The 12,953-nt window shown below is 28.6% G+C and overlaps 1 protein-coding gene and 1 non-coding gene across 2 annotated transcripts; one reads left to right on the top strand and one right to left on the bottom strand.

Annotated features, from left to right (window-relative positions):
* The first annotated feature begins 9,254 nt into the window (after positions 1-9,254).
* Positions 9,255-9,326, top strand: TRNAP-AGG (transfer RNA proline (anticodon AGG)). The gene has a single exon. It is a non-coding gene; the product is annotated as a tRNA-Pro (tRNA).
* Positions 9,327-9,474: 148 nt separating this feature from the next.
* Positions 9,475-12,478, bottom strand: LOC112772651 (uncharacterized). Its single transcript, XM_025817618.2, has 2 exons — positions 12,316-12,478; positions 9,475-11,627 (listed from the first exon to the last, which is right to left on the bottom strand). The coding sequence occupies exon 2, from the start codon at positions 11,606-11,608 to the stop codon at positions 9,743-9,745; it is 1,866 nt and encodes a 621-aa protein (XP_025673403.1). The 5' UTR covers positions 11,609-11,627; positions 12,316-12,478; the 3' UTR covers positions 9,475-9,742.
* Positions 12,479-12,953: the final 475 nt, after the last annotated feature.

Here is a 12,953-nt window from a genome sequence, read left to right as displayed (position 1 = left end):
ATTAAATAATTAAATGATTTGCAGTACTATTTTGTATTTTCATATAAAAAATGTTATCACCAGAATAGTCATTTTATTTCAAAGCTTAAGTAAAATAATTTACGTTCGTTAATTAACAATTTTTAAAAATAAAATAAAATAAAATCTGAGTAATGCCAAATTAGTCTTTTCCTTAGTCAACAAAAAAAAAAAATAGTCGTTCCTTTTATGAAATATGAAAAAGAGGCAATCAAATTATTCAAAATTCAATAACATACACTAGATGAGTGCATATATAGGTCTTTATTTTTATTCCTGTAAAGTGTAATATTTAAAATTCTTCATTACGCTAATGTGGTAAAATAGGTAGATCCTCAGTTTCAAATTAACATTTTTTATATTTTATTTAAAAAAAAAAAGAATATTCAAATTATACAACGAATTAGTAACGGATGATTAACATCTCAAAAGAAAAAGTAAGTATTAATCTTAGAGAAATAGCTAGTAAACAGTGATGGATTCCAATTGTATGAGATTTTATTGTTGGTGACCCCTGAAAGAGACTTGCGTGTTAGTGTATATATATGTGAAGGGAAAAATGAGACACGTTTTGATGATCTGAGCGATTTTACACACAAATGAGACAGCCAAAGTAGGGACACTCTTGTCTTTCAATAATGCGATATATTATGATGAACCCATGTTGGAGTTCACGGAAATAATGTTTAATCTCCATATTTATTTATTTTTAATAGAATAATCTCTATATATTTATATAAATATAAAGAATATATTTATTCAAGCTTTCAATAATTAAGAGAAAGGCCAACATGGGCAGAGAAAAGCAGGCAATCCTATTAAGTGGTCTACATACGTTTCATAACTTCCTCCTTTACCCTTTGCTACAAACTCATTGATTAAATGGATGTTCAAAAACACCAATACACTTGCCATCTACATTGATCCTATTTTTGTTTCCCATTAATAAAAAAATCAAAGTGAAGAGTTACGTGCAGTTGTCTTAATATAAAATTGATAATTAAAAACTGTTAAATAATAATTTAGTCAAATATATTAAATTATTTAACTGCAGTCTGCATATGAGTTTTTATCAAAAATAAATTAGAGTTGTGAGTAGTTTAGTCCAAAATCTCAAATTGTAAAGGATAAAATTAGAGGTTTAATTTTGATATGAAATAATAAGATAGATCCATCACTAACAATCGTTTCATTCAATTTTATCATAATGTTGAGTGAAAGAACATGTAAATAGAAAGTTTATTCATAAGATTACACACACGATACATGCATTGCTCTTAAGATGTAGAAAATTAATAATTGAATTATAAATAATCAGCACGTTTTCAATATCATATTATTTCGAATCAATTTGATGATGTTGAAAACAATCAAGAAAAGTAGCGTGTTCAAATATATTATTACATTTACGTCCGTAATGAATTTTACACACTTTTATATAATTCAAGTTGTAATAGGATACTGTAAGTAGGAATTATAATTTGAGGCCAAAGTAAGAGAAGGGTGATGAATCACGAACATGTTAATTAGTGACTTAATTAGTTCAACTAATTAGATAATCAACGAAAGTAGTGAAGAGACATTAATTACTAGCGGATACTAATTCAAAAATGCAATAGGCAAAGGGATTGACTTTGTAATTGTGAAGAAGTGATTTGAATCTTTTAAGTACATATATAACTATTCGTATGACTTTAGATTCAATTGTATATATGATAAAATAATTAGAATTTAATTTTAATATGTTGGTAGAAATTTAGATACGGTTGTCTTCATGTGAAGTTAATATTTAAAAATTATTAGATAATTTAATAAATTTAACTAAATCACCATCTAATGATTTTTAATTATTAACTTCATACAAAGATAAATACATATGAGTATTCACCATAAATAAATTTTATATAAATATTTAATCACGTATTATTATATCAATAAAAATAATCAGTTTTTATAATTACTGTATAAATAATTATAAAAAAAATAATTACACGATTATATAAAATAATTTATAATTAATCTCTCAACTTTTGGATAAGTACAATGCTTAAAAAACAAAATCATACCTAGTGGTCAACTCTACAATTAACCTTACCAACTACGAATGAGGAGGTGATGGCAATAAGCCAATTAATAACCTTGCATTATTCTTCCTTTTCATTAATCTCAATTTTTAAAAACTAAAAGTTAAAAAATTTATACTAAAAGATATAGTTATAAATTTATATATATTTTTTTAAATTAGACTAATTTCAGATAGAAACACAACAAAAATATAAACAACTATTTGTTAGTCTATCTTATATGTAGTGAAGTTGCTATATTATACACTGAATGATTAGGCGTTGGAACTTGGGATAAGTAGTAATAATGTGAGGTATATATAAAAATGGCATGAGACTCAGCGCTATGGAAATGGAATGATGCCTATCTAGTTATTAGTTGCCTTGCAAGTTGCAATTGCATACACAATGCAACAAGCCTTTGATTTAGGAATCATGTTCATTATTATACACTTCAAATCTTAACCTCTTTTCATGATTATTTGTACTTATACTTACCACTCTATATTATATTTGTTGTATAGTTCTTTTTGTGCAATAAACAAGAAAGGACACTACACAAATCTATAATTACAAAATTCCCTTGTAATTTATTATTGCTGTTTCACTTTTCAAAATGTCAAAAACCTGAACCTCACATGTTGTGTCTCTTGCTCTCTTCTAAGTTTTGTAGATTAGGGAAAAAAAAAAAAAGAAGATACACGATTTAGAGTAAACTTTTACGAAAAGATTTTTTATCAAGTAATCTTTTTTAAAAAGATATTTTAAAAAAATAAAAATAATTTATATTTAAATATCTCCTGTAAAAATATTTTTATTTAGCAATTATATTTAAATACAATAATATAAGAATACTTTTTATTTATTTATTAGGTTAAAAATATCTATTTTTTAGATTAAGAAATAGAAATTATAACTTTTAAAAAAAAGATAGTTTTTATTTTTTTAATTTTTTTATTATTAAAATTTTATTAAACAAATTAAAAATAAAAAAAAATTTATTAAAAATTTTTTTAGAGTGAATATCTCACCCGGTCTCTGACAATTACTTCGAAAAGACAACGAGACCCCTAAACAAAAAAAAAATACCAAATCTGGTCCTTAAGATTTTTTTAGGAGCTCCCGTGAAAAAAAAACATTGACTTTTTTTTTATATAGAAACTTCGTTGTTCTTTCGAGGTAGGAGTCGAGTTGGATTTTTTTTTGTAAAGGCTTCATTATCTTTCGAAATAATTCTCAGGGTTGTTTTAGATTTTTCTTTTTCTTAACCAGACAATCCGTAAATAAGAGCCTTGCCCAAATTAGGACATTAACGAGTAACTTCTTGTTCTGCTTGTGATTGAAAACTACGTAACTTGGCTCTTGCCTCTATTATTCTTGTCTCCCTGGTTTACAAAATTATAACCAATAATCCATTATTGTTATTATCACTCTGCTCAGGCGATCCAAATTATTCTCATCATTAATTGGATCCTGTTTTTCATTAGATTAGACTAGGAAACTACTCCTGTTATTGTTTTTGAATTGACTTATTGGTCTCAACCTTTTGTTTTTCCTTCAATTAATCAATAATTTCTTTAAACACTTTGGTTGAGCTTAATTAAAGATATACAGTTTTTGGATCAATTGGATTTTAATTTGGTTGTGATTATTATTATTACTATTATTATTATTATTATTATTATTATTATTGAGCTTCTAAAGAGATTATTATCACATTAATCATGTGAGAAAAGGTTAGAAATATATGACCTACCACAATGAGTGCTGACTAATGAGGAACCTACCATACCTTTTTTTTTTCCTCCTTTTCCTTTTCTTGCTTTATTTTACTAAAGATGGCTAATATTTATTTCACCTATAGTAGAATACATATAAGAAAAGGATACACACACCGCCACGACTGACTTTAGAAAATGAATGGAAAAACATGGAAAAGGAAACTAACAAATAAAGAAGTGGGTGAAGATATGAATAATAATAGAGATCATGCGTTTCATGTACAAAGGTTCCTAAAGTTAATAACAGATTGGAAAAGATGTTTACTCATATGAGTTCTGTATCTTTATGTGTATGCATAATAATGTTACATGTACGAGTATTTTTGACAATCAAATTCAACTAAATTAAAAAGTGATAAAACGGCACTTAAATTAAAATTAAACACCTAAATAATATAAATAAAAAAATATGCCTAAAAATACTTAGTTAGACTTAATATAAAAATTAAATTAGTTATATAACTCATATTTTATCTATCATTTAGTGAAATATGAACATGATTTAAGAATCTTACATCATTTTCTACATCATATTCAATAGTAAATAAATTATAAGTTGGTCAACTGTGTCACAAGATATTTACATGTAATAAATAACTTTTAACGTGTGTTACACACTTACATTACTGTTACATTATACTTTACATAGATAAATCCTACAATCTTTGATAACAAATTAGTCATTAACACCACAAAAGATCTACAAAATATATTTAAAATACACCACATTAAAATAAGTATAAATTATAAAATGTAAATATAACTATAAAATTGTCATTAAAAATAAAAAAATCATATTTATGAATCATATAAATAAACAGAAACTAAAACAATTTAACTAAAATAATAAGACAATTTATCCTTCGTTAGATAAAAAGTCATAAACTGTAAATACACCCAAACTTTTCTGAAATACACCTAATTATTACTGATCTACACTCGAATATCTGATATAAAATGGACAAAATTATTTTAATTCTACTGAGAACTAGTATATTAGATTCAATTTAAACAAGGAAGAATAAACAGCAAATATCACAGGCAAGGTTCACGCATTATTCAACTACACAATAAAAACTACTAATTGGAATCAAATTCAGATTCAATTACTAACTAAAACTAAATCACACCTCAAGAACTTCATTGGATTCAATTTCAAAATTCAATTTGCTCTGATTCAGCTGGCAATCTGAAATTAAATCATCCATTATCTTCAAAAACGATTTTCACAACTTGATGTCAAAAAACAATGGATAAATGCATAATGATAAATCTGAAGTACGTAAATGAAGAAGGAGAAAGTAGAGAGAAATGCACGTAAAAGACGAAGAAGAAGGCAGAGAAAAACACACTAAAGAAATTGAAGAGAGAAGGCAAGAAATTTGAAAAAAAGAAACGAAATCCTTTCAAAAAAGGAAGTTATATATTCGCACGTTGATTGAGTTAAAATCTGTTAGAGACGCGTGAAACATACGTACATAACAGACGCATTTCAACTTTCAACGTAACATCAATTAAAAGACTTGTAAGACTTGTAGAGCAAAATTATGTCAAGATTAATTGTATTTATATTTAGAACCAGCCAATCTTATAATCGTGTGACATAGTTAACATCACATAGAAGACACAACATGTCAATTTATGCTGTACCTTTCCAAAACCCCAACCATAATTTTACCACTATTAATTTTTCTCATTAAAATAATTTATGATTAAACTTCTAATGCTTGACCTAAGGAGGAACAAGAACTTTCGCTCTCAATAATCAAAATTGGACAAAGACCATTTGTTTTCTTAGATAGACAAGGATTCAAGGAACATAAATAACAGGCCTATGATGAGTATGAGCTATAGTAACTGTCGGTGGATAAAACCATATATAGCAGAAAAAAGAAAAAAAAAAAAAAAGCTAAGATTCTAAAGAAACCTTTTCTTTAACAACTCTATCTACTATCTAGTCCGAATTTGTCACGTGATATGTCACGTGCATAGCCTGAAATTAAAGTTATTTTATGTAATTATTGGATATTTTCTCACAAACACTAATTTTTAAAAAAAAATTAAGAATGAGATTCGAAGCTACGACTATTATGTGAATATAAAAAGTATATGTCATTTAAATTATAACTCGTTAGTGGTTCACAAGTCACAAACACTAATATGTCAAATTAAGTCTATTATTATTAATTGTAAGTCTATTATGGTGGTTAAGATAATTATGTAGATGTTATTAATTAAAATTAAAGTTATATTTTTTCTATAGTTTGATTATATTTTTTAAAATATTATAATGACTATACCATAGTCATATTATAATGACTCTATATATATATACTTTCAACAACTACTCAAATTTGTTAATCTCTAAAGTGTGATCTCAGCAAAAATAAATAAGTGGACTTACCCACCACCCAAAATAATTATTATAGATATAGAATATACCCTGGATTCATTCTTTATATAAATCATAACGTATGCAGAGACCGCTCCAAAGTCCAAATATTTTTCTGGCTGCCATCAATGGCTAACTAAACCAACCAACGACCTCTTCAATATAAATCTATATATTATTTTGTATGCATTATGCCCTCTCTCAAAAGATTGACGATTCATTCTATCAAAGGATCCTCTTATAAGCTAAGCTAAATAGATATGAATCCTATCTCTAATCTCTTCAACTAAAAATAAAAATGAGAGCGGATCATACCACCCCTTAAATGAAAGAAGTTCAAGTCATGATTAATAATAATTGATCAAATAAGGGAACAAGGCAACCCAATATTGGTTACTTTGCTTTTACTGTACACCCGTGGGGAAAATAAATTTTCTATGCACTGTCACTAAAAAAAAAAATCACTTTTAATAATAATTTATTTTGTTTTTTACAATAATAAAAATAGTCACTAATATATTTATAGACAATAAACATTATTCATCTTATACTTTATTGCTAAAAAACTTTAATGATACTTATACAATTATTAATAAAAACTTTTTTAATAATCGCAAAAAGTATACAATTATCATAATAATATATAGTAACAATAATAAATATATAATTATCACGAAACATATAAATTAAATAACATATATAATGATTATTATATTATTGTGGTTCAAAATTTAGCGTTAATCTACCTTATTCTTTTACGATACCATCACAGTTACCTCCTCTATTCTAAAGTTGGCTTCTTCAATTAAAAATTGCATCGCTTCCTGTAATCCTATTAGTATATATTGCTTCTATCATTGTTTGTGTATCGGTATAAATTAATAAAGTTAATTACCATAAAAAATATTGTAATAAATATATGATATACATGCTGATTCAACATGTTATAATAATTTATTAATAAAAATGTGAAATTTGTGATTTTATATATATAAATAAAAAAATACCCCACCAAGAGCAGCTTTAGTTTGTGGGTTCTAAATCTAATTGGTGTATCAATCATCTTGGATGCCATTTATGAGAGTGTCGGTGGAAATGGTTCTCAATCTTCTAGACTTCTAGTACTAATAAAAATTGACAGCGCAGACACTAGTGATTATAATCACCAATGCAATTTGTAATAACCCGAATTTGATTAATTATTATTAAGTATATATTGTTAAACAAATGCTACTTGGTCTTATTAAGAGACGTTGGGTCCTTTAGGAACATCATATGCACATCAAGTCTTGTCACTTTCATCCTTTGCCAATATAATTCGTGGTTGTAGGGTGTGATTTTGGGACGTAAATTAATTAAATTATTATAGAATAAATTAAAATAAAATTTAATTATTGTGACAGTTTTTATAATTTTATTAAATTTTTAATTAAATTTTTATATTTTTTTTAATTAGATTTTTATACTATATTAAATTTTATAATTAAATTTCAATTGTGATAAAAATATTAAAATTAACTAAATATTTTATTAAACTATACAGAATATTCAGTTAAGTATTAAATATATTCATTTTATTTAATAAAATATTTTATTAATTTCAATATTTTTAACGTGGCAAAAATTTAATTATAAAATTCAATATAACATAGAAACTCAATCAAAAAAATATATATAAAAAATTAATTAAAAATTTAATAAAATAATAAAAAAAGAAATTGAATATCTTCCGACATTATTTCCTTAATTATTGTTTTTATTTGTGAATCCAGAAGAGCAACGCTAAAATTACCCCCCCTCATTTTAATTGGGTGTCTCTGCCATGGCTCCACTTGCCAGCTATACTCGATTCAAAATAAAATAAAATAAAATAAATCCACAAATCATCACCAATTCAATGTGTCGGCCAAGAAGAAAAAATGTGACAACTGACTTAATAGGGTAATAATATTAAATCATTAATTAGAATCCGCTTGCATTACGAAATTAATTAATTAAAAGTGTTAGTTATTGTTTTGTAATTCTTAGATATCTACCAACTAAAGGAATTTAAATTATGCTATTATTGTGTAGTCATTCCTCACTACTATAATTAAACTAGCTAGGGGGTTTATAACTTATTATAGTAATATAGTCACTATCTTCAGACCCATTTACTTTTTTGAGTTTTTTCTTTACGTCTTTACTTTGTCCCTTTTTTCTATTCAAAAGCAAAAGAGAAACCTCTTGTGTAGATATGTATATAAATTTGTGTATAATATCATTCTCTGATTTGTGTTTTTTCCTAATCAAATTTGTCTAAGAAGGTTGATAAAGTAAAATATAAAAAGTTTAATTACTTTTAAATTAAAAGAATAAAATTTATATGTTACAAAATTAATAATAACTAATTCTCACCTTATTAATTTTCTTGCTTTTTAAAAGATCATTTTCAATTTGTTTTTTAATATCGTTCCACTTTTCTATGCATTTTGCTGATAATTCCATTTGCCCTTCCTATGGATTGACTTCGAGTAATTAAGAGTCTGTATAAAATATAGTTTTATATTATAGGAATACTTAGGTCATACGTAACAGTGATATTTGTATAATATAGCTAGGTAGGGTACACACTCGTCATTTATGTTTGGGACACTTTACCTTCCACTAATATAATCCATATTCCATAGATCTAAGACAAGGAGACAAAAAAGTGATCATAAAACTGTCAAAGAATTTCTTAGTATATAGTCTCTCATGCCCTTTCAATCAATGTGATGATAGTGACCAATTTTAACGATTTCATGGGATTTCGAAGCAATGAACGGAAGAGTATGATACTGGTATAAGTACTGATAATAATAATAATGTAGTTTCTATATAAGATATAATCTTCTTATGCATATTCATTTGCATCCATGATTGTGTAAATTTTTTTTTTTTTTTTTTGTTGAGATTTTGACAGATCAAAAAGTATGTTGACTAATGGTAATAGACTTTATAAAGATACTGACTAATGAAGGGCATTTGGTCTAGTGGTATGATTCTCGCTTAGGGTGCGAGAGGTCCCGAGTTCAATTCTCGGAATGCCCCGTTTCTTTTTCTTTATTCATCTTCAAGTTTTTGGAGGCTGCTGGGCTGGGCCGAGCCCAAAACACCTGCTTCTTGCCTTGAAGATCCTAAGGCCCTAAAGTTCCCAGAAAAAAGTGCATATCAGGTAGATTGTAGACAATAAAGCTAGTTAGAGAAAAATGATTCAATTACGTAAAGATGCTAGGAGGATTCTAACCTAAGCTTATTAGTGTTACTTGCATATAATTTGTACAAAGATTAATGGCCTAAGATATCTTACCACAATGAATATCAGCTAAGATAGTCCTATTTCCCACTCTAAAATTGTTAGACATAAGAACTCCAGCTGCTCCTCTTCCAGCACAAACAGAAATTTCTACTACAAAAAAAGTTCAGAGTCTATGCATTATTTACAAGGCATCCAGTAACATCATAGGCTAACACAATCTGTCAGAACTAGAAAGCACTTCCTGTCTCTTCAATTCTATGGGGGAACTTGGTACCATGTCTTTAACATGTGTAGCATGAGAATCCATTCTGTGACTTTGGAGTCTTAGATTGTTCTTTACATATACAAGGTCTTCCAACCCAGCATCTGTTTCTTGGCATGGATTACCACCATTATGTTGCCAACTCTCTTCACACATTGCAACACTTGAAACCTGACTCAGCACTTTTATGGCAAGTGTTTGTAAGTGTGGCATCTCAAAACCAAAGTTCTCCCACCAAGCAACCGGATCCATTTTATCTCTACAGTCCACTGCATCTTCCTCTCCTAATGATCCTTCGAGTCGCCAATAAGAGCTGAGCTGCTCCCGCAGAACTCTTCGACTAGCGCTTTCACACTCATATCTCTCCAATGTTGTTTTCCAACCCCTCATTATGGTTTTGTCCTTGGCCTGACCTCGGCCGAAGTATTTCGGATTCAATATATAACCTGCAGAATGAAGGGGTGAAAACAGCACATCCCACCGGTTATCTATCAACCCTTCTAGCTGATTGAGTGCACCAGCATCTATTATTCCTCTACTCTTTACAGCCTCGATAGCCTGAACACGCCACTCGTGGACATCTCCCATGATGCACCGGTTGATATCAAGTGTGGAAAACAATCTGACAAAAGGTTCACATATTTGCAACATCATATGACCCCTGCTCCAGAAATCTTCCTCCAATATGGTTGATTCAATGCTTCCAATATCTTGTTGAATACTAAGTTTCCATTGCTTCCACTCTTCAGTCACAATCACTTCTTGAAATTCTTTCTTTAGTTCAAGAATCTTTTGGACAATGTAACAGGAGGGTGCGATTCTGGCGGTCAGTGAGTCGGAAGACCCTTTCAAGTTTTCACCGAAGACAGAAGGAGAGAAATTCTGAAATGAAATTATGCACTTGTCAATTTCTTTAGCACACAAAACAACAGGTCTTAGCCAATCCAATTCAGCTATATCTTCCATCAAAATGCGGATAGAATGTGCAGAGCAAGGAGACCAAAATATATGAGGAAATTCGGCCAAGGTATAGGATTCAGAATACGTTTTGGCAGGGCCAAGATATGAGATTATCTGAACCACATTTGTAGGTCCAACATCCATAATTGTGTTTCTAAGAATACTAACAGCAGAGTTTCCTGCTCCATCAACACTGTCTACATCTACAGATTTCAAGAATGAGAGTCCCCTTGGACTAGATACAAATATGTTAACCTGAAAACTATCCGACATACTGTGTAAACGTCCAATGCAGAGTAATGTGCATCCTGTATGCGGCCAAGATTCCCTAACTAGACCAACATATTTCTCAATTCTTTCTTTTTCTTTACTCAAAAAGGAACCAGACAACTCATGTATTGACATGGGTTCATAGCCTGGGCCGAAAGCTGCAACTGCTTTTATCATCTCATGAAAATAAGGCGAGTTAATAATGTTCATGTTTAATCCATCAGCAAAGAAGAATCTTGCTAGCATTTCATCTACATCTTCTTTGGTGACACATGTGAGACTAGGTCGAGGAGTACGAATACGCTTGCTATGCTTACCAGTTATAGAAGCTCTCTTCTTTTTCCGGGAAACCCTCTCTTCTTCTAACATTTGAAATGATTCTTTCAAAGAATTATCTATAGCCGGACAGCTTTTGACTCCAACACCAGAAAAACCAAGCAGATGAGCTCTAACACGAGAATAGGATCCATTGTATCTTATATTGCAGTGATTGCATTTCCATCTTTTTGTACCACTTCCCTTATCAAACCCACCAAAAACACTGACATGCTTCCATCCCCATTTATCTGATTCTGATTGCATCCTTCCAACCCAGTATATGCTGCATAACATCCAACAAAATGGAATTCCCAAGAAGCAAAAACAGCATATTAAATCCATAATTCATCATGAAAACAATAGAAGACAAACTCGATGCTTCGGATAAACTAATGGAAACCAACATAAGCATATTTACGCTAGAAGCTACAACCATTTTCACATTAATACACTATCACAACTAGCAACCTTCAGAAATTGCTAAATCTGTTAGCTCATGTAATTTGAATCATATAACATGATTGTCATTGACATGAGAGACAACATAGCATCACTCTAAATTTGCAACATTCAAGTGACCAAATTCCAAATTTACAATAAAAAACATTTTTATGCTTCCACCAAATAGCTTCCAATACAAGGTGACAAGGTTGCTTATTCACGTTAATTACTCACCCAACATGATTTAACGGGAAGCGGAATAAAACTGATCAATATTGAAAAGATATATTATCTTGACATCATTCATTTACCATTATTCTGATTATCCGCTTCACATCACACTGAACTAAAAGTGAACTTGCTTTTCAAGTTTAAACCTTTACTTTAAAAACCGACTGAAAATAGTAAGCTTTCAACGGGGTTATTGAGGTACGACACGATCATCATTCACAAACATCAGAAGCCCCATTCAAGATGAAGATAAATTCTGGAATCGAAAAAGGACATGCTTGGAGGGAAGGTTAATTTACCTGAGCTTGAAGAGAATTGAATTGAGACGAAACGGCGCGTTTCTTTTGGGGAGGGGTTTCTGAGAAAACCTGAAACGACGGATTTGGAGGAAGAACGCGTTTCGATTTTTTTTTTTTTTTTGGAGGGGAGTTTTGTTTTGTTTATATGTGGATTGACGGCTTGTTTAGTTGTGGGGTCAGGATAATTACGGTATTAGAATAACTACTTATTCTTAATGAAGATTACAAAGGGCCCGTTTTGCATAGATTCATAAGGTTTTTTTTTTTTTTTTTTTAATTTATGAAAAGATATAGTATTAATGTTTGGAATAATTTTTTAAAAATTTATTTTAGTATTTATAAAAAAATTAAAAATAATAAATTTTTTTAAATAAAAAAATTTTTATTATTTTTTTATTAAAATAAATATTTTTAAAATTAAAAAATTAAATATAAAATAATTTATTTATAAATTATTTTTAATATAAGTATTTATTATTTAAATTATTTTTTTTTAAAAGTAACTTAATTAAACTATTTATTCAAATTGATCAAAATCAAACATGTTAAATTCTCGCAACTTGTCTCAATGATACCTTTGCGGCTTTCTGCTACTTTTTAAATTGATTATTTTTTTAAATTGTAATTGATGATATAAG

The sequence above is a fragment of the Arachis hypogaea genome, chromosome 18, assembly GCF_003086295.3.
Source record: "Arachis hypogaea cultivar Tifrunner chromosome 18, arahy.Tifrunner.gnm2.J5K5, whole genome shotgun sequence".
Lineage (NCBI taxonomy): Eukaryota > Viridiplantae > Streptophyta > Magnoliopsida > Fabales > Fabaceae > Arachis > Arachis hypogaea.
This window is presented reverse-complemented; position numbering and strand designations above follow the sequence as displayed.

Bases quoted from the DNA above. Each gene is read 5' to 3' on its own strand.
- LOC112772651 (XM_025817618.2), bottom strand. From the start codon at position 11,608: ATGCAATCAGAATCAGATAAATGGGGATGGAAGCATGTCAGTGTTTTT.